This window comes from Nelumbo lutea, chromosome 1 (genome assembly GCF_056320005.1).
Source record: "Nelumbo lutea isolate HS-2025 chromosome 1, American lotus-T2T, whole genome shotgun sequence".
NCBI classification, from domain to species: Eukaryota; Viridiplantae; Streptophyta; class Magnoliopsida; order Proteales; family Nelumbonaceae; genus Nelumbo; species Nelumbo lutea.
The window spans coordinates 23,763,478-23,784,988 of NC_142684.1; the positions used below are offsets into that span (position 1 = coordinate 23,763,478).

At 35.9% G+C, this 21,511-nt stretch overlaps 1 protein-coding gene and 1 long non-coding RNA gene across 2 annotated transcripts; one reads left to right on the forward strand and one right to left on the reverse strand.

The window, feature by feature from the left end:
* Positions 1–5,723: 5,723 nt before the first annotated feature.
* Positions 5,724–6,363, forward strand: LOC148873960 (uncharacterized). Its single transcript, XR_016104964.1, has 2 exons — positions 5,724–5,984; positions 6,142–6,363. It is a non-coding gene; the product is annotated as an uncharacterized LOC148873960 (long non-coding RNA).
* An 8,542-nt stretch (positions 6,364–14,905) lies between these two features.
* On the reverse strand, positions 14,906–19,138 carry LOC148873961 (IAA-amino acid hydrolase ILR1-like 6). Its single transcript, XM_088964413.1, has 5 exons — positions 18,235–19,138; positions 17,674–17,799; positions 16,564–16,878; positions 15,656–15,784; positions 14,906–15,537 (listed from the first exon to the last, which is right to left on the reverse strand). Exons 1-5 carry the CDS (start codon positions 18,727–18,729, stop codon positions 15,166–15,168), a joined length of 1,437 nt encoding a protein of 478 aa, XP_088820539.1. The 5' UTR covers positions 18,730–19,138; the 3' UTR covers positions 14,906–15,165.
* Positions 19,139–21,511: the final 2,373 nt, after the last annotated feature.

A 21,511-nucleotide genomic window follows, 5' to 3' on the forward strand; every position in this document is an offset into this window, starting at 1 on the left:
GTTCATCATGAACTATAACATGAACAAGCTGAATGTCAGCTTACAAGAGCTCAGCAATATGTTGCAAAGAGATGAAGAACTGATTAGAAAGGATGAGCCTGTAGCCATGCTTGTTGAAGCTGGAAAGACAGGCAAGAGAAAGAGGAAGGCAAAGAAGCCTCAGAAGAAAGCCGCTAAGAGCAAGAAGCAGAAGAAAGACAAAGCATCGGATGCCTGTCACTTCTGCAAGAAGACCGGTCATTGGAAAAGGAACTGTCTTCCCTACCTGGAATCCAAGAAAGGTAACTTTGAAACTTGTGTTATAGAAACCAATTTGTTGGTAGCTTCTGCGTCCTGGTGTATTGACTCCGGGGCTTCAACTCATGCTTGTAACTCACTGCAGGGGTTCAAGGTAAGCAGAAGGCTGAGTGAAGGAGAAGTCACTCTTCTTGGGGACTACTGCAACTGTTGCAGCCGCGGCCATAGGAACCGTGGAATTAATTTTTAGAGAATGAACAATTGTATTGAAAGACTGTCTTTATGTGCAAAATTTAAGGAGAAATTTGATTTCTGTCTCAAAACTGTGTGCAGATGGTTATTCTGTCTTCTTTAGTAATATGATTACTATTAAAAGAAACAACAGATTCATCGCATACGGGGAACTGGAGAACGGTCTCTATGTTCTACATCCTTCTCTAGAAACTAACATAACCGAAACTACGTCGACTGAAATCCCTAAGAAGAGAGCTCATGATACAGTTAATCCCACGTGTTTGTGGCATTATCGACTTGGCCACATCGGTGTTGACTGAATCACAAGGTTGGTAAATGATGGTCCTTTGGATTTTCTAAACTGTAGAAGATCTTCCCACTTGTGAGCCTTGCCTACAAGGCAAGATGACGAAACGGCCATTTAACGGTAAGCCTGAAAGATGTACGGGCACACTTGACCTAATACATACTGATGTATGTGATCCCCTGAGTGTTAGGACATGAAATCAACACGTGTATTTCATCACCTTCACAGATGATTTTTCACGATACGGTTACGTGTACCTAATGAGACACAAGTCTGAATCCTTTGAAAAGTTCAAAGAGTTTAGACAAGAGGTCGAGAAACAGTTAAGGAGAGAAATTAAGGCCCTTCGATCAGATTGAGGTGGCGAGTATCTCTCTGACGAATTCAGGGACTACTTAAAGGACAATGGAATAATATCACAATTAGCTCCTCCTGCTACACCACAACTTAATGGTGTTTCAAAGAGGAGGAATAGGACCTTATTGGATATAGTCCGATCGCTTCTCATACACTTAGAGTTACCCACATCCTTTTGGGGTTACGCATTAGAGACTGCGATTTATGTGCTGAATCAGGTTCCAACCAAATCGGTTCCGAATACTCCATATGAACTTTGGACCGCAAAGAAACCAAGTGTCAGACACTTGAAGATTTGGGGTTGTCCAGCACACGTTAAAAGAACGAGTGCAGACAAGTTGGAATCCAAGACCAGTCATTGCCTATTTGTAGGCTACCCAAGAGGCTCTGTAGGTTACCTATTCTATGACCCAAGTGAGCAGAAAGTGTTCTATAGTCGTAACACGCAATTCTTGGAAACCGACTATATCCTGGACATCCATCGTCAGGAAGTTGTTCTTGATGAGGAGAGCTCAGGAGCAGTGGGAGATGTCCCACAAGTTCCAGGTAGTGACCAACCTAGAAGATTCACTCGGGTATCCAGGCCACCAGTTCGTTATGGTTATGACCAGGATAGTTACCTGGTGGAAACCTTGACTAGTGAGGAGGATCCCGTGACTTACACGGAAGCTATGTTGGACATAGATTCGCAGAAGTGGGTGGAGGCCATGAGAGCAGAAATGGACTCAATGGAGACCAATGGAGTCTGGACTCTAGTAGATCCGCCCTCTGGGGTAAAAGCAATCGGTTGCAAATGGATTTACAACAGGAAGAAGGGCCCCAATGGTAAGGTTGAGACATTCAAGGCTTGTCTGATGGCGAAAGGGTACACTCAGAAAGAGGGCATCGATTATGAGGAAACCTTTTCGCCTGTGGCCATGCTTAAATCCATTAGGATCCTGCTAGATGTAGCAGCATACCATGATTATGAGATTTGGCAAATGGATGTCAAAATTGCATTCCTGAATGGAGATCTTATTGAAGATATCTATATGCAGCAGCCGCAAGGCTTCATTGCTGCAGGTCAGGAAAACATGGTATGTAAACTTAATAGATCCATTTATGGACTTAAGCAAGCTTCTAGAAGTTGGAACATCCGTTTTGACTCTGCCATCAAATCGTTTGATTTCGAGCAGAATCCGGATGAACCCTGTGTTTACAGGAAGTATAGTGGAGATAAGGTTACCTTCTTGGTTTTGTATGTAGATGACATTCTACTCATTGGGAATGATGTAGGTATGTTAACTACGGTGAAAGTATAGCTATCACATCAATTCTCCATGAAAGATCTTGGAGAAGCCTCCTATATACTGGGTCTTCGACTCTATAGAGATAGATCGAAGCGGATAATAGGATTATCTCAATCTGCTTATATTGAAAAAATAGTCAAGAGATACAGCATGGAAAACTCCAAGAAAGGAAATGTTCCTTTTAGGCACGGAGTCACTCTCTCCAAGAAGATGTCTCCCAAGACTTCTGAGGAGATTGATGGCATGAAAGACGTTCCCTATGCCTCTGCCTTGGGGAGCATCATGTATGCCATTTTGTGCACTCGTCCTGACATAGCTCAGGTAGTGAGTGTAGTAAGTAGATTTCAGGCCAACCCAAGGCAGGAGCATTGGACTGTTGTGAAAAACATACTAAAGTACCTTCGAAGGACAAAAGAGTTTTGTCTAGTATTCGATGGTAGCTCACTACAGATCCAAGGGTATATAGATGCCGATTTCCAGTCAGACCCAGATGATAGAAAGTCTACATCTAGATATGTTTTCACGATAGGATCGTGTGTTGTTTCCTAAGTGTCAGCAAATAGGGGTCCTAAGTTGCAAATTAATAGTCCACAACCCAAGCCGAACGCATTGCCGTAAGTGAGGCTGCCTTATGAATGAAGGTGTTCATTCATGAATTTGGAATTCAGCACATCACCCATTCCATTGTTGTATGACAACACTGGACCTACGGGAGGATGATAGTAAGAGGTAGCATCAGGGGAGAATGTGGTAGACCCATTGACTAAGCCACTGACACAGAAAGTGTTTATGAAACATGTGGAAAGCATGGGACTCCGGTTATTACCTGATTGGACCTAAGTGCAAGTGGGAGCTGTTAAACAGTTTTGTATGCCCTTAGCTTCAATCAAAATTGATGTACTTTATGAGTTTATTGTAAATGAATAAAAGTGCATATTTGATTCATGTTCCCTTGGTATGTTTCTGTGTAATACCCTTAAACTGGACACTTATTGAGACTTGTGTTAGTTTAGAATGTTCACAGCCAGTGGGTCAGTCTGGGGAGACTTATCCTGACAAGGCTGACACTGTGGTGCCACCAAGTCGGTTGGGGTGGCTTGTCTCAGCTACCGGGGTGAGACCCTAGGCACATACAGTGTGGGATTAATTGAATCTTTGAACTGGAACAGATTTCCAGTATTGCCCTGGACCTTGGAGATTGATGGGCAAAACTAGAAAATTACACCCGACCCCTAGACTCGATTATGATACTGCACTTGGTGTCGGATCGGGTTGTCTTTGATGTACCAGTCAGTGACATCCTTAACAGGGGTCAAAACCTGGGTTTGTTGGGACAATCCGAGAATTCATCTGAGTGGGTGATCATAGTGTTAGGACAGCCCCTTTGTTGGACAAAGGTAATGATCGGGGATGCTTTCTCACTGTTGGAAACCAAGACTGTCGGCAGCCGATTTCAACCGTTGAGATTTGTTTTGCAAAGTATATTTTATATGAGATACAAAAGTATATATATTATGGTTTCTAAAATGTTTGCAAAAGGTTTTAATTCCCGGGATCCATATAAGTGGAGAGTGCAACACTGTTCCTTGCAGTCGAGGGAGAGGTCCTCTCTTGTCGGGCAGTGTATGATCATTAAGGGCTGAGAGGTTAAGTGTAAGACCATTGAGGATAATACCTGATGGGCTAATCTTGCATCTTCCCACAGTCCCTGCGTGTTACAAGGTGGCTTGGCCCAAGGACCACTTAGGGTAAGTGTTGGTCCCATAGAGCCCATTCGATGGGTTTCAGGGGGTGCACTGACTTTAACAGTGTATTCGACCAGGCCTTGTAACAAAGGCTGGGCTGAACCCATGTGGCTGATGTGTAGATCAATGCTTGGGTCTCATGCCATACAAGGAAGCCCAACTAGGCAGCAGTTAGGAAGGTTAAGTGAGCACATAAGCTTGATGGGCCTAAAGCCCATTTCGAACTGGGCTATTTATTTAGTTAATTAAAGGGGCGAATTCTGAGATGGATTAGCAGATAGGATAGGGTCTTAATCCTATCCACTCAAAGAGTCCAGATCTGAATGTGATTCAGATCTAGAAACCACCTAATGGGATTAGGATAAAGCTAATCTAATCTGCAGATAAGATAAGGGTTTATCCTTATCAATTGAAGAGAAGGCTGATCCAAATATGATTTGGATAAGCACCGCCTAATGGGATTAGGAGCTGATATTTCAACTTAACAAAAGAAGGAGGGGGCAGCAGCCTTGAGAGAGACCAACAAGAAACACATCAGATCCTCTTTAGTGCTGAAATCAAGAAGAGAGAATTCTGCACCCTGTGAATATTCTCTTGCCGCCTCCCTGCTCTTGTCGCCCTGTTTGCCAGTTCGATCTCCCGCTGTGGGAGAAGTCAAGATTGGATCTTGACATCAGTTTTTTGTGGAAGGATTGAAAAGGAAGCTGTGCTCACGTACCATTCTACTAATTCTTACGAAGGACAGAGTTCTTGGGGAAGAACACTGCTAATTCTGCTCCATCCTGCACTGCGCCATCTTCAGTGGGAGTAGTCTTTGGATCCTTCATTGGGCATGAACACCTTCGTTGGGAGATATTATTTCTCCGTATCAAGTATTATTCTCTCCAATTCCTTTTGGTTCAGATCTGGTTCAGTTTAAGGTTCAAGATTTATCCTTGAAAATATGATTTTCTAAATAGGGAATGTGATTCCCAGTTGAAGGGAGAGGAAAAATTTTTGAAATTCGCCCCTTATTCCACAATCTTTGGGCGTCCATGTGATGGATCTCTCATCCTTTCACCCACAGATCCTGTCCTTGAAGATAAGCCTCCATTCACAATTGCCAATATTGATAATTGGTACCAACAAGCTTCTCAATGGTCATTTGAGAAGCACCACTACCTTCGTTCATCTTGAAAGCTGAGAAAAAAAAATGTTGCACACAGCCCAAACAAATTCACTGAGTAATTTCAAGAACACGTAGTGAGCAACCAAGCTCTGATACCATAATACAAAACAAATAGAACAGAGTAGTAAACTGTTTATTACTTAGTGAGAAACATATAACAGATTTAGGAGTTAATAAACTCAAAACAACTCACCAATTAACTTGAGATTACAGACTCTTATTTATAATTAAATAGCTGAACTGACTTGCTAACTTTTCTCAACTAACTAAGACTGAGATAACTTATGACTCCTAATTTTACTCAACTGAGAAAGACCAAATCAACTATTAACAGCAAGAAAAAAATAGAAAAATAATAGAACCTTGACTGATTCAAATGCAAGGAGGGGATGCACTAACTTGTAACAACATCTTCACCATTAAACATCACCCTCCCCTTCTCTCTTTCTCTCCAAATTCCAACTCCCATAGATTTTCCCCCAAATTCCAACCCCCATGCTCTGCGTTATGCCAACCTTATTGCCAAGAATTAATCGAGTCCCACTACAAAGAGAGACAATCTTTATTGCCGATGGAAAATGGCTTCCTCAGTTGCAATCGAGTCCATTGTCGTCTTCAAGAGACCAGACAACCTTTGCTGGCGGAAGGTAATAATTAATTAATTAAGCTCTTCAATTATTTATTATTCTATTAATCACCTACAACCACATCTATAGACTGTAGTCTATAGGAGATAAGAGGTGTATTTTTCTGCATGCATTTTGGTTATTAACCACATTTCTTTTTTCCTGTGCAATCACCAAGGAGGGATTGTTGTAGGATTCTGCCATTGAAGAAGAGTTCCATAATGCACATATCCATGGGCAACTGCCGAGGTGGTGAAGTAACTGAATTGTAGCATTGGAGACTCAGTTAGTTTTTGATTGGGGGGGGAGTGAGTTCATGACGGTAAGATCAGTTTCTGTTCACATTATAACCGCTAATTCGTATAATATAACATCGTACTAGTAATAATGTTTTTTCTTGGTAGAGCTCCGACTCCAACATAACAAATCGTAACAAAACAAAATATCAAAATCTCTCTAGCTGGTAACAAATTCAGAAATATATCCAATCCAAAAGAAAATACAACTTATATGCACACACACTAGAGAATAACCCTATACTAAGTATGGGGCTAGTATTTTTTGATAATTTTTATTTTGTTTAAATAAAAAATGTTTAACTTTTTAATATTATTTTTTTATTTTTTAAAGATTATTTGTATTGTAATATTTAGTTAATTAATTATTAAGTATTTACTTAATTATTTAATTAAAGATTAATATTATTTTTAATTAGTAATGGTGATGATTATTTTCTTATATTTTTATTAATATTTTGTATACTGAGTATTATTGTTATAATAGGTTTTATAATTACACTAAATTTTGGTAATTTACATAACTTTAATGCACAATCAATTTTTGAAGTTTACTATTTAGTTATCAAAGATTAAATTAGAAAAAAAAAAAGAAAACTAATATGGGTCGTACATCTTTGTAATCGACAATCTATTATGACCTATTTTATTTGAAACCCAATATTAATTTATGTTTTCTTAATTTGATTTAAGATATTAAATGAGATCTTATTGGTAAACAATAACCCACTTTATTTGGTATATATTATTTATCTAATAAATTTATTTTGAAAGTTAAATTAGGTCGCTTCCTAAAAGTTAAATCAAGTTTGTAATTAATAAAGTGTTTTCTTTTTGAAAAAAAAAACATTTAAAAACAAACGTGGGTTTATGGTAATATTTTAATGAGTCCCACCATTTGTATTTAATAGACTATGGATAAACATATGTTAAGCTAATAAATAACTAATTGCCTATTGATAATGTTTAGGAGTAAAATTACCCACTTTTTAAATCTTATTTCTTGAATTAATAGGATGCCATGTGTCTAAATGGTGGTAGTGGGATATGGGCTTTTAGCAGCAACTTCTTAGAAATGAGAAGCCCACATGTCTGAATGGTGGGGGGTTGTAGACTATTAATGGGTTATGGGCTTTAGTAGGAATTTCTTAGAAATTGTCACGTGTCTAGCTTTCCTCAAAATGAGAAGGCCATTTGTCTTAATGGTGGTAGTGGGTTGTGGGCTTTAACATCAACTTAGAAAATTCCATGTGTCTAGATTTCCAGAAAAATGAGAAGGCCACATGTCTAAGTGGTGGGGGTTGTAGCTTGAGGACCTTCCTTTAATATATATACTAGAGAATGACCCCGTAGTAAGACTAAGTTTGGAAGGAGTACAAATGCAAATATGTAGAGTGCAAAACCTTATATTTTGTATTATTTTGTATATATTTATGTTGTACATATCTGCATTTGTACTGCTTCCAAACTGAGCCTAAGTACGAGGTAACTAAATGTGTGTATAATTTCGTTTCAAGTTTACTATTTACTTATAAAAAAAATAAATTAAAAAAAAAAACTAATATGGGTCTTGCATCTTTGTAATTGGCAATCTATTCTAACCTATTTTATTTGAAACCCACTATTAATTTATGTTTTTTTAATTTGGTTTAAGATATTAAATGATATCTTATTAGTATACAATAACCCACTTTATTTGGTATTTACTATTTATCTAATAAATCTATTTCAAGTTATTTATTTTTAAAAGTTAAATTAGGTTTCTTCCTAAAAGTTAAGTCAAGTTAGTAAATAATAAAGTATTTCCTTTTTGAAAAAAAAAATAATTTAAAAACAAGCGTGGGTTAATATAAATCTTTTAATGGGTCCCGACATTTGTATTTAATAGAATATGGATAAACATGTGTTAAGGTAATAAATAACTATCTGTTGGGAATGTTTAGGAGTGAAACTACCCACTTTTTGAATCCTATTTCTTGAATTAATAGATGTCACGTGTCTAAGTGGTGGTTGTGGGTTGTGGGCTTTAGTAACAACTTCTTAGAAAATACCATGTGTCTAGCTTTCCAGAAAAAATGAGAAAGCCACAAGTTTGAATGGTGGGGGGCTGTAGCCTGGTAGTAGGTTGTGGGATTTAGTAGGGATTTCTTAGAATTTGCCATGTGTCTATCTTGTGGTAGTGGGTAACAACTTCTCAGAAAATGCCATTGGCCTAGATTTTCACAAAAATGAAAAAGCCACGTATTTGAATGGTGGGGGGTAGCCTGAAGACCTTCCTTTAATATATATATATATATAATGAAAAATTTTAAATATTTTATATATTATTTAAATATTAAAATAACTAAATATTTTGAATACCAAAATATTTAACATAACTATATTTTAAATTGTTAAAATAACAAAATTATGTAATAAAATTAAAAAGGTTTCTTAAAAATAAAAAATAACCATATTATAATATTCAAATTAATAATAACTTAATATTTTTACAATATTAATAATGAAATTATGCAATAATAGTATCAATTATAATTTTATAGATTATTAAATTCAATAAATAATTAAAATTATAAAATTTAAATAATGGTATAATGATATTATTTAAATAACTAAATAATATTGTAAATAACCAATTTCACTGATATCAATTAATAATTCTAGAAAAGTAACATTCAAAAGAATAATATTCATTAATAATGATTTAAAATCTTAATCTATATTTATTATATTTTATATACTAAAATGATTATTTATTGTATTTTCAACAATTAATTATAGTATATATACTAAAATGATTATTTATTGTATCTTCAACAATTAATTATAGTCTTTTGTGATAAATATATTTTCAATAATTATGTATAAATATATTTTTGTTTTGTTACTTAATAGAAATTTTCTAATAATTATTGGATATTAAACTATTGTTATTTAACTTTTTAAATTTAATTTATTGTACTTTTTGTATTTATTGCATTTTTGTTATAATTTATTCATTAATATTTATTAGAGATTAAACTATTATTTGAGATTACAATATTTATTTACTAATTTAATATATTTTTTAGTATTTATTGTATTTTTATTAGTTATTTATTATATTATTATTATCAATATATTTTCAATAATTGTGTATTTTGCTATAATTTTTTAATAATTATTGGAGATTAAACTATTGTTATTTATTAGAGATTAGACTATTAATTTATCTGATATTAGGAGTGTTGATCATAGCCTAGTTTAGTTAGATTGTAGGAAGTTGGGGAGTTGGTTACTCGGAATTTACTGACCATTAGTGAAAACCAACCAAATCAGGTTGTATTGGTTTGGGTTGATTTTTTGTTTGGTTAGTCGGTTTAAAAGATTAAATTTAAAACTTAATTTTAAATTTAAAAAACTAGTGAGTACCCATGCAATGCACAGGATTTATTAGGCGAAAGCTAAACAATAGAAACACATAGGACTATATAATTGTTTTATATTTTTAAAAATTTAAATAATTAATAATTAATTATATTTATATACTACTTTTAGGCCTTGTTTGATGATTAAGTACTTGTTAAAAGAAGTACTTGTTTTAACAACCCTTTAGGTTGCTTGGTAACCCACTTTTTCAAATCACTTAGTATGCATTTAAGTACTTATTGGGGTGGGAATGTTTGGTAAGCTACTTTCCCCATAAGTTTTTATATTTATTCAAATGACAATTTTAGTCCTCACTTATCTCATACATATATACAATACTTTTCCATAATAATAATAATAATAATAATAATAATAATAAAACGATGAACAGGGGGAAGGTTGTCACTGTTGCAACCCCCCTATTCTCCCTTTGTGCGATAGAGAGCGTCAACAACCTCTCCTTAGTCTTTCTCTCCCTCCCTCCCTCTCTCTCTCTCCTTTTCTTCTTCTTCTCCTTTGTTTTTGTTCTTCTATAACCACGGAACCACGAATAAGACACTGTTCATCTTCCTCTCCAAAAGATAACCAGCAGTGGCTGAACGTCTCTCTTTCGGTTCTTCGACACCCGAACTGTGGCGGCGACTAGATCGAGCTCTGTTTCAGAGATCTGAGATCGAGCTACGAGCTCTGTTTCAGAGATCTAAGATCGAGCTATGAGCTCTGTTTCAGAGATCTAACTTCAAAGCATAGAGGAAAGAGGCTAAACGGCAGGTTCATCGGCCACGGTTCCTCATCGCCGATCGTCACCAGTGGACCTACAATTGGTGCACCGTTGCTGCTAGGACCTAAGGATCGAATGAGTGTCGAAGGGGGAGGTATAACCTCATGGGGGTATTTTAGTCAATATACAAATTTGTCAGGGACTAGTTTGTCCTAATATTTTGGAGAAGTACTTAAAAAAAGCCAACTTGAAGTCACTTTTTCAAAGAGGTACTTCGTTTAAAAAAACATACTTTTTCCCCACTTTTTACCAAACACCCATAAGTACTTAAAAACCACTTAATGTGTGGTTCCATGTCTTAAAAGAAGTACTTCTTAAAAGAAGTACTTATTAAAAGTGTTCTCAAACAGGGCCTTAATAATTTTTTTACAATACAAAAATACCAATAATTAATTTTAGATAGGGTTATTCATCAAACTGATGAAACAAACCAACCCAATCAATTCGACCTGAGTTGGTCATTTTTCTAGCATTTTCGGTTGGCTTTGGTTCAGTAATTTGCCAACTTAACCAAATTGGATCAGTTTTGCTTTGACTATTTGTAAACTGACCAAAATCAAATGACTTGACTATAGATACTTTTGAACCGATTGACCAAACCAAAAATTGACCCAAACTGGTACAACCCGAATGGCCGGTTTTCACAAATGGTTAGTCCATTTCGGATGACCAACTCTCCAACCTGACCAAGTCTATTTGGTTGGCCAAACAATCTGCAACTGAATTGAACCAACCTGTGAACACTCCAAATTTTATCTAAATTAATAGTCTAATCTCCAATAGTTATTGAAAATTTATTGCAAAAATACATAATTATTGAAAATATATTGATAATTGAAAGTGCAATAAATAACTAATGAAAATACAATAAATAAAATAATTACAAAAATACAATAAATACTAAAAGTTATATTAAATTAGTCAATAAATAATATAATCTCAAATAATAGTTTAATCTCTAATAAATATTAATCAATAAATTATAACGAAAAATAATAAATAATTACTGAAATACAATAAAAATTAAGTTTGAGATATACAATAATAAATATAGATTAAGAGTATAAAATTATTATTAATAAATATTAATTTTTTGAAATTTATTTTCTAGAATTGTTAATGGATATAAGTGAAATTAGTTATTTACAATATTACTTAGTTATTTAAATAATATCATTAATTAAATTTTAAAATAGTAGTTATTTATGGAATTTGATAATCCATAAAATTATAATTTATACTATTATTACATAATTTCATTATTAATTTTGTAAAATATTAAATTGTTTTTAATTTCAATATGATGTTATAATTAGTTTGCTACTTTTAAGAAATTGTTTAAATTTATGTTAAAATTTAATTATATCAAACATTTTGTTAATTATTTAAAATATTTAGTTATTTAAATATTTAAATAATATGTAAAATATTTAAAATTTCTTGTTATTTGAATTTTATTTATTTTTATGCTATTACATAATACTAAATATATTTTTTATATAATCATTTAGCTATTTTTAATATTTTGTTATTTATGATATTTAGTTATTGAAATATTTAAATAACATTTTATTTTTTTATTGTTAAATTTTTATTATTTGAATAATATTTAAATTGAATAATTAGGAAAATCAGAATTTATATTGTGAGTATATAATTTTGTGATGAATTTTGTAAAAATATAAAATTATTAATAATATGAATATTATTAAATCTATTGGAATTGTTTTTTTTTTGTTTTTAATTAATATTTTATGATATAAAATATTTTAGAGTAAGAAATATGGGAATTTCCCCACTTTCCTGTAAAAGCCATTCGGAAATACTAGAAAACCTACCTATTTGGGTCGAGTTGGTAGGTTTGGATGGTTTCACAAATTTGATGAACAATCATAGCTGAAATAAATTATTGCTCTTTTTATGTTGTAAAAATTTGTTAAATGTATTTTAAAATATAAATAATTATTAATTATTTAAAAAATTAGAAATATAAAACAATTGTATACTTTTATTTGTTTTATTGTTTAACTTTCCTTAACAAATCCCAAGCATCACATGGCTCCCTACTAGTTTTTTATTACAACAGCCCAAAGCTTGAAGATGATTAGAAACAAAAGGACAAAATGGGCAAAATTGACTTTTTCTTTTGTTATGAACCAAAAGAAAACGTGCTTAATTAGATCAGTTTTGAGTCCTCTATGGATATTGGATGACCTCCATTAATGAAAATGTAAGGATCAAATAAGATATAGAGAGATCCCAAATCATGCATCTTTTGAACTTCCCATTATTCAAAACTAGTGAATCACCCGTAATAAGTATGGGACCAGTAATGTTAAATTTACATTATGGAATCAATAGTGTTAAAATTTATATTTATTAATATTTTAAATAATTATTAAAATTTCAAAAAATAGCTTTTCAATAATTATTAGTATATAGATAGTTTTCTTTTGTTATGATACGTAGAGGGTTAATGGTTAACTGAGATTGATAGAATGTAGGTAGAAGTGGTTGTGGATAACCATTTCTACATTTTTTGTACTTTTTTAGGAATGGATTGAAAATGGTGATAGTGGGTTTTGAGCTTTAACAACAACTTCTTAGAAAATGCCATGTATCTAGCTTTCCAAAAAAAATGAGAAGGCCATGTGTCTGAATGGAGGAGTTGTAGCCTGATAGTGGGTTGTGGGATTTAGCAGGAATTAGAAATTGCCACCTCTCTAGTTTTCTAGAAAATGGGAAATCTACTTGCCTGAATGGTGGTAGTAGGCTATGGGCTTTAATAGCAACTTCTCAGAAAATGCCATGTGTCTAAATTTGGAAAATCACGTGTCTAAATGATGGGGGCTATAACCTAAAAGCCCTCCCTTAATATATATATATATATAGATTTCAAATTCTAACTATTAGGGGACGTTCTTTTTTTTCGGATTTTGAGAGGGGGAAAATTGGTCAATGGAAAATGGGATTTTGGTTCCCATTGACCAAGAATCTCATGCTCTTTTTTCATATTTATGTGGGGATTAGGGAAAGTTTATTTTCCTGGGTAGGTGATATCTATCTCCTAGGTGGGTAAATAACTTTCCCTCCTAGGGGAAAAATTGCCAACACTTGAATGAGACAAAAATGCCCTTTTTAGTAATGGATCTTTATGGATAAAATGGTCATTGCCTTATTTACATGGAAAATAAAAGAACATGAACAAATACACTTACCCGGATAAGTGTTTCCACTACAAGAGAAACCGGCTAAGCCGGTACTTGCTAAACCGCTAACTTAGCCTTTTAAACTACCAGCATAGATATGAACCGATGGTTCAGTGGCCGCGTCTTTAGTTGCATCGCCCTAAGTCATGGACGCCGGTCTAGAATACAAAGACTGCCGTCCTAGGGACCCGGTCCAACTATTACTTGTCTTTTCCTTTTTTTCATCAGAGTTCTGCTTCTAGTATTCATCCCAAAGCATAAATGGGTTGAAATAACTTCGTTGCAATCCTATCTTCTCTTTATGGGCCGAGAAAAATATCGTCCATTCGTCCAAATGGTTTTCGCAGGATTCAAATCAAATAAACCTCATATTAGACGCATAATGGATTGTGTTATACTTGCAGCCATTATATGGTTCAGTCACAAAAGATGCCATCCTTCTGATTCCATGATTAAAGGACAATCGAATCATGCAGTCCCTTGGTATTGAATCGGTTCTTTTGTGCGACAGTGTTATCCGATTTGTATTGGATCAAATAGTTGAACCAGTGATGTGATTTAATGGGCTTTTCGAATTCCGAAAAAAAATTGTTAAAGGCTCAGTTTGGAAAGAGTACAAATACAAATTTATAGAATGTAAAAGCAAAACCTTATATTTTGTATTATTTTATATGTATTCGCACTGTACATATTCATATTTGTATTCCTTCCAAACTGAGCTTAAACCATTAGGCTGTGTTTGGTTTGAAAGAAAAGGTAGGGAAAGGAAGGGAAGGGTATCAAAACTTATACAAGGATTGTTAAAGTTTCCTTACCTTTCCCTTACTTTCCCTACTTTTTCCTTCAAACCAAACATAACCTTAATTCCCATAAGATTTCTAACAAACAATAAAACCTTCCTCCGGTTTTATAGTAATCCTTGACTCAGTGTTGTAAAATTGGATGAAAAAGCTTGACCTCGAAATTGCTATCTTAATCCTGAGCACTTCCTCCTACCTCAATTCCCTTCGTATGAAGCAAAGTGGAGCACTAGTGAAATTTGCACTGCAAAGAGACTGAGGGCTCAATTTGCCAAGCGTGCAAATACAAATACGTAAAGTGCAAAATGGAGCCATTTATGGCACATTCCATCTGTAAATCCAATTAGATTTGACTCCATCTATGGCAGCAGTAGCGCTGGATGTAAGAATCAAACCAGTAACCCAAATCATTCTATGAATAGAAATAAACTCAATCTGAAATATATAATTGATGCTCTCAACAGCACAAATGCCGACTTATATTAACTTCCTCATGACAGAGGATTCTTTAGCAAGTAGGAGACCTTCAACTTATCCTCAACACATTACAGGGGAAAATATTTACTCACAAAAACCCCAGTCACAACTTACAGAGGACAAGCTTCAAAAAAAAAAAAAAACCTGGTAGGATAATGAACTTTTTGAATGCTGATGTAGTTCTCTTATTCTCCTGTCTGTCTTGCCAACAGAAGTATCGAACAACAACTATCAGTCTTGCCCATTCTCGTTGAGATATCTTTCAGCAATTGCAGCATGAGCTGCAGCTCCTACGGGGAGAACCTCTTCATCAATCATGAAATAAGGAGAGTGGCCAGAGTGTGTCGAACCCAATGTCTCATTCCTCACACCAATATAAAAGAAGGCTGCTGGGATCATCTCTGAGTAGAAGGAGAAGTCCTCTGCACCCATCATTGGTGGTACCACAATGAAATTCTTGGCACCCACCAAATCAATGGCTACCTTCCTCAGATGTTCATACATGTACTCATCATTCACTGTTGGAGGGTATATCTGTGTTTCTTTCTTGAAAAAATCAACAGTGGCCGAACATCTGTAGACGCTAGCCTGTTCTACGATAACCTGTTTAAACAGATACAGGGGATAATGAGAGCTAATCAGGTGATGAAAGCACATTTCACAACAGAATATGAAACAGCTGCTGCTTCTATTTCAAAGTAAGAACCATTCAATCACAGACCTCCTCTACTCTTTTCAGGAGCCCGTAGAAGCTTGCATTAGAAAAAGCTCTGAATGTACCAGCAATAGTAACTGATTGGGGAATCTGGTCAAGATTATCACCTCCATTAAATGAAGCCACTGATACTACCTGCAGCAGGAGAAAGACTATTACAACAGTTTGGGAATGCCCATGAACAATAATGAACATATATCCCGCATAAATTTAAGTAAATGCTTCTTCTTATTAAATAATATCTATTATATTACCTAAAAAGAAAGAATTATCTAGTAAGTCTTATTAATTAAAGCCTTGCATACTAATACATAGTATGCTCAATTTTCAGAAATCAGTCAAAAAGTGTTCTACAACCATCACACATTTACAAATTTTAGAATTTCAAGTACACCATTTTAGCCCTAAAAAGGGTTTAAATCCAATTCTCATTTTTTATTTACTCCAGATGAGGGTTGATAATTCAAACTATGAGGTGTTACACCAGAAAAAGAATCATCAATCTTGAACCCTACAGAAAAAAAGGAATAAGGGCCATTGTGGAATACTTTTTATTGAAAGAACAAAGGATTGTACTGTATTAAGAAGTGTGTCATTAAAAGAAAGAATGACCCTTGTATGCTGAAGATCTGTTCAATGGGGATGTACAATCAGATCTGTACATCAATGTGCAAATCTGTTTATAATTCTGGCTACTTTCAGACTCAAAACTGCATTCCTCATGCTTGTCAGCCAAAGATTTTATTATTGCAACAAAAGCCTACAGAGATAAGGAATGTGGCTACTACCAGTTTCTTTTTAAATGATAACAGAAGACTTATTCCATGCTTTTCCCTTTATCATTACAGAAGATTTCATTGGAAAGAGGAAAAAAAAAAACGAAAGAAAAACAGCGGAGGAATACGAAGAAAAACCTGTGAGTCCAGAGGATTTGCTTCACGAGACACAAGGTTTTGTAAGCTTATCACTGCAGCTGAGGCAGCCAAAACAGGGTCCACAGAGAGGTGAGGACTCCCAGCATCGCCTTTTCTCCCACTTATTACGGCTCTGAAGAAGCCACAGCCAGCAAGTAAAGGACCAGGCCTTGAGCCAATAGTTCCAGTAGGACGCTCATGTGATACATGAATAGAAAAAATGGCTTCTACATCCTCCAGAGCTCCGTCTTGCATCATCCTCTTGGCACCGTTACCAGCTTCCTCTGCTGGTTGAAAGATAAGTATCACAGTTCCCTATTACAAGATGAAAGCAAGTGGGTTAGGATTTGAGAAAATATAAGATCAGATAGGAAAATATAGACAAGATAGAACATACAATCATGCCCTGTTCAGACAAGTAACCCAGGAAGTTAAAAATAACTCAATTAGATCAGAGAGTGTTGTGGAGATTTCATCGAAGGATAGTTTTACCACCACAAATGTCTGATGATATGAAAAAGGAAACTTGAAAAATTGCCAGATTCAATTTTCATGTGTAGGATAATTGGGTTGAGTTGACTTGAAAATAATATTTTCAGGAAACTTGAAAAACTGACAGGCTTACCTTTTATGGACAAATGGTAACATATTACCACATTTTTAGATTAAATCTGTGCAGAGGTTTTGGATGAAAAACACATCCAAAGAAATATGTCACTTGCAAAGAAAAAACAGCCCTAACAAGCATTTTAGCAGAGCAAACCACCATAAGGGGCCACTGTATGTACTGCAGTTTCAGTGAACCAAAATCCAAATTACTGCAGTTTCGGTGAACCAAAAGCCACTGATGCCATTTTTAACCATGCAAGGTAATTTTTTTTCAGAATGTGTGATACATGAACATTCTGAACAAATTGATGAAGAAGAAAAGAAAAGGTTCTGAAAACTAACCTTGCACTACCTATGTCAGTTTATTCTTTTCAATTGACCAAACAACTACTAACTGAAGCAAAAAAAAAAAAAAAAAAACAATTACAGAAGCATGCTCAATGGAAAGGGTAGAAGCAGGGAGAGTCTAAAACCTGAGGAAAAAAAAAGCTGCAGACAGACCTTGAGATTGTTTTCACGGCTCTTCAATATCTTGGCCGCACCAAGAAGCATGGCCGTGTGTGCGTCGTGTCCACAAGCGTGCATTTTGCCTGGGACTTTGCTTCTGTGTTCCCATTCCACTGCTTCCTGCAAAGTTCCTCATCACAATCAAATCCAGATCTCCGCCTTTCCACATTCTTTGATAGAAAACCATGTAAGCTTTTCAATCAAGGAACCACAAAATTTTATAACTAACTTAACGACCGGAAATTCTTAAAAAATTAACAGCTTTTTAAGTAAAATAAATATATTAAAATATCATTCTTCCTGCAGATTTTATTGTTTATTTCACCTAATAAAAAATGCCCAGAAATTCAGAGAAACAAATATATTAACTTATAGCGAGGACAACCGTACTATCTACTCCACCTACCCTGTCTCAACATAAACTCCGAAAGAATGGCTAATTAGTTTCGCTTCGGCTTCTCATCCGAAACGAAATTTCGGCCAAATGGTTGGAAAAAAAAGTCAGCTTCATATATGTTCTAACTTGTAACAGAACTACGGAAAGATAAACAAAACCTGAATAGGCAGAGCATCCATGTCGGCCCTGAGTGCAATGAAGGGAGGACCACCGGTTCCAACGGAAGCTCGGATGCCGGTCCCCGCCAATGGAAAGCGGTAACTGATTTGTAACTGGTCCAACTCGTTCCGAACCAGTCGACTCGTCTCGTACTCCTGGAAAGCTAACTCTGGGTTTTCATGTATCCTCCTCCTCAACCCCTTAAGCCACTCCACCGTCTCCGGCCGCTTCGCCAGCTCCAGGATCTCCTCCGAATACTTCGTGAGCCAAACCCCACAGTCCTCCTCCTCCAACGATGGCGACGTTGACGGCATGTGTGAACGCCGATATGAACTTCTGTTCTTGAGGAACGAATCCTCAGAACTAATATAGGCTCCGCCATCGAAGTACGTGTAAAAGAGGTCGGAGGAAGTGCTTCCGCCGATGATTTTGATGCAACTAACAAATAGAAGGATTAAGATTAAGAAGAACCCAGGTCCCTTAAGAGGACCCATCTCGAGTTAATTTGCGTAACAGGCAAGAGTCGGAGAGGCGAAGGAACTATATTTAAAAAGAATGTCTAGGGAGAGAGAAGGTCCGAGGAGGTGGAGCCATGGAGAAGCAAAAGAGAAAGAGAGAGAGAGACTGAGAGGCCATCTTTAACTCGTGGGGGTAATTCATAATTGATGCCGGATATCACATGGGAGAAATGTGTTCTTGCCTGATGCGCAGCAGGCCCCACCACTCTGTGATTGATCGACATCAAGAGGCAAACTTAATGCCTCATAGCGCCTAATGGGCGGCTATGGCCTATGAGCTATGGCTTCTCTCTGCATGCGTTAGACGTGTTATCTCTCAACAGGTTCTCTGGCTAAAAATTGACTGGAATCCACAGATGGCTTCAACTCATCGAAAGGTTAATACAAGGAGCAGTGAAGATGACAGAAGAAAATAATAGGTTCCATTCAAATGTAGCTCTCACACCACTCCTGCAATGATGGCAGATGCAACGTGACATTGAGGAACCATCCTTTCAATATTTGTCATGTGTCACATTTTATAGAGGATCCGAAGCACATTATCAACAAATGGGTCACACTTGGCTTAAATCAATAGTCAATATCAGAAAAATTAGCAAGACTTGACTAAATTAAAATAGAGCTTTGATAATGTTGGGTTAATCATCCAATTCACAATCTTTATACAGTTGAGACTTGACATAAGACTTTGTTTAAATGAGTTAAATTGAGTTGAAAAATCGTTCTTTTAAATTGTACAAGTTCTGCTGTTAATGTTATCTAGTATTGCTGATGATGCCGATGGTACGTACTTGTCTAGTTGGTATAGCCAATCTTCTTTTACATCATCATCATTTATCTGTCTTCTCCCAATCTTACATTGAGTCCTGCTTTATCAATCTATCAGTGATGTTTAAATCTTTCCTTCACTATTAAACCATCTTAGTTTATTTTCTATCCCTAATTCTAGTCCATTCATTACTGATCTTATCTTTTATAGCTTTTCGGTTCATTCATCTTACTATTCAAATTTCTTCTATACTCATTTTTTAGACATGGAACCCATTATAGCTGAGTAAACCACAACCTTATTACACATGCTTAAATTACCCTCATTTGTGAGATTTCTGTTTGCTTTTCGCTGTTACAAGAAAAATAAAGGAAAATTTTCTTAAAAATACTCAAACCTTAATGTCTTAAAGAAATTACCTTAAAAGTATCCCGAGATTTCTAACAATTGATAATCGACATTAACCTGAAAAAGAAAAACTATTTTACCTTTCATATTTGTTTAAATTTTCAAAATAAAAACATTTACCACTATTCTGTTCTGTTTCTATGGCTCTTTCAAAATGATTCCATGGCGCAGGTTGAGATCCGTCAGTCGGCTGCTCTTCGAAACTGTATGAACATTGCTTTCTTGTTTGACCCGCATACATCTACATAGAATGAAGCTGTAGTAAGAGAACACTTTGAAGTCACCACTGATGGTGCCCTATTACAAACCCCACTTCCTCTCCAGGCCAACACTCTCTAGGGCAAGTTGACTGCATCTAGACTTGTCAACCCAGAATTTAATATTTTGCATGGCGTGCTTTGAAGGTGTGTTGCCAATCAACCATGCACTAGGCAAGATTTACCCTTTTTGCCTTTAAAAGTCATTCCGAGTTGGAAACCTTAGAGCATGTATATTGCCCACTGGTGCTGACAGTTTGGTTTGGCGGTGATCTTTCACTCTGCCTCTGGATGTTCTTCATCGTTCTTTCGATCTAGATTGGCTAACTTGTTGGCATAAAATTGATTTACAAGAATTCAATGCTGAACTCTCTTTTTCCGGCAGAGGTCTAACTATAATTTGGTGCATTTAGATGGGCTCGTGTAAGGTAGTTTTTGAGGCAAATTCTTTTCATCTCACTTGATAAGGGATAATTTGGCCCGTTCAATGATGTGACGATGCGGGGAGTGACGGAATGATGTGATGACATTTAGCGATTTTGGACACCTCAGCGATCTCAATTACCTTGGGCACCTCGAGTCACCCAGTTAGACCGAGTTCCGAGTAGCTCAATTGAATGCACCGATTTTCCAAGGTTCCATGTAGTCTCCCTCTAGAAGTAAGCCAGATGTCTTTGATTTCCTTGGGATCATGACATACGTCAATGGATCTTAACTTTACCCCACCTGATTCAGACAAACCTGGATAAGCCTTATAAGCTTACTTGTAGTCCATCTTCGGGTGCAAAACTCACTCTGGACTAGATGGGCCGACGATCTCGAGCATGCATCGTGAGGCCCAAGGCATCTTGCCTATATAAAGGCCTCACCTCTAGCCTCACAAAGTACGTGCAATTTAGCTCACGAATTCCCTTACAGTTAAGCTCCTGCTCTCTCAATCTCCACATTGCTGACTTAAGCAGCAGAGTGCCCACACTGGGTAAAGCACTCCAGACACTCTAACAACCTTGTTTTGCAGCTCGACCAGGTGACATCACTAGCCTGGCGTCTGAGCTGTCCTCTAGTAGGGAGCTACCAGATCGTGCTACATTAATTGGCGCCCTCTGTGGGATCCCGCAACAAAAAGTCATATTCTCGCTCTACTTCCTTACTTCTATAAATCTCAATGGCTTCCGCAAGCAACCAATCCTCCTTCAACAACAACAACCAGGTCACAAGGGGGCAAGACCAACCTGCAACCCATCCAGGAAGTCCCCTTTGTAGTCATCGGGCAATTCACAATGCCCTTGACCCTACCAAGTGTTCTAGTAATGCTAAACCCAAC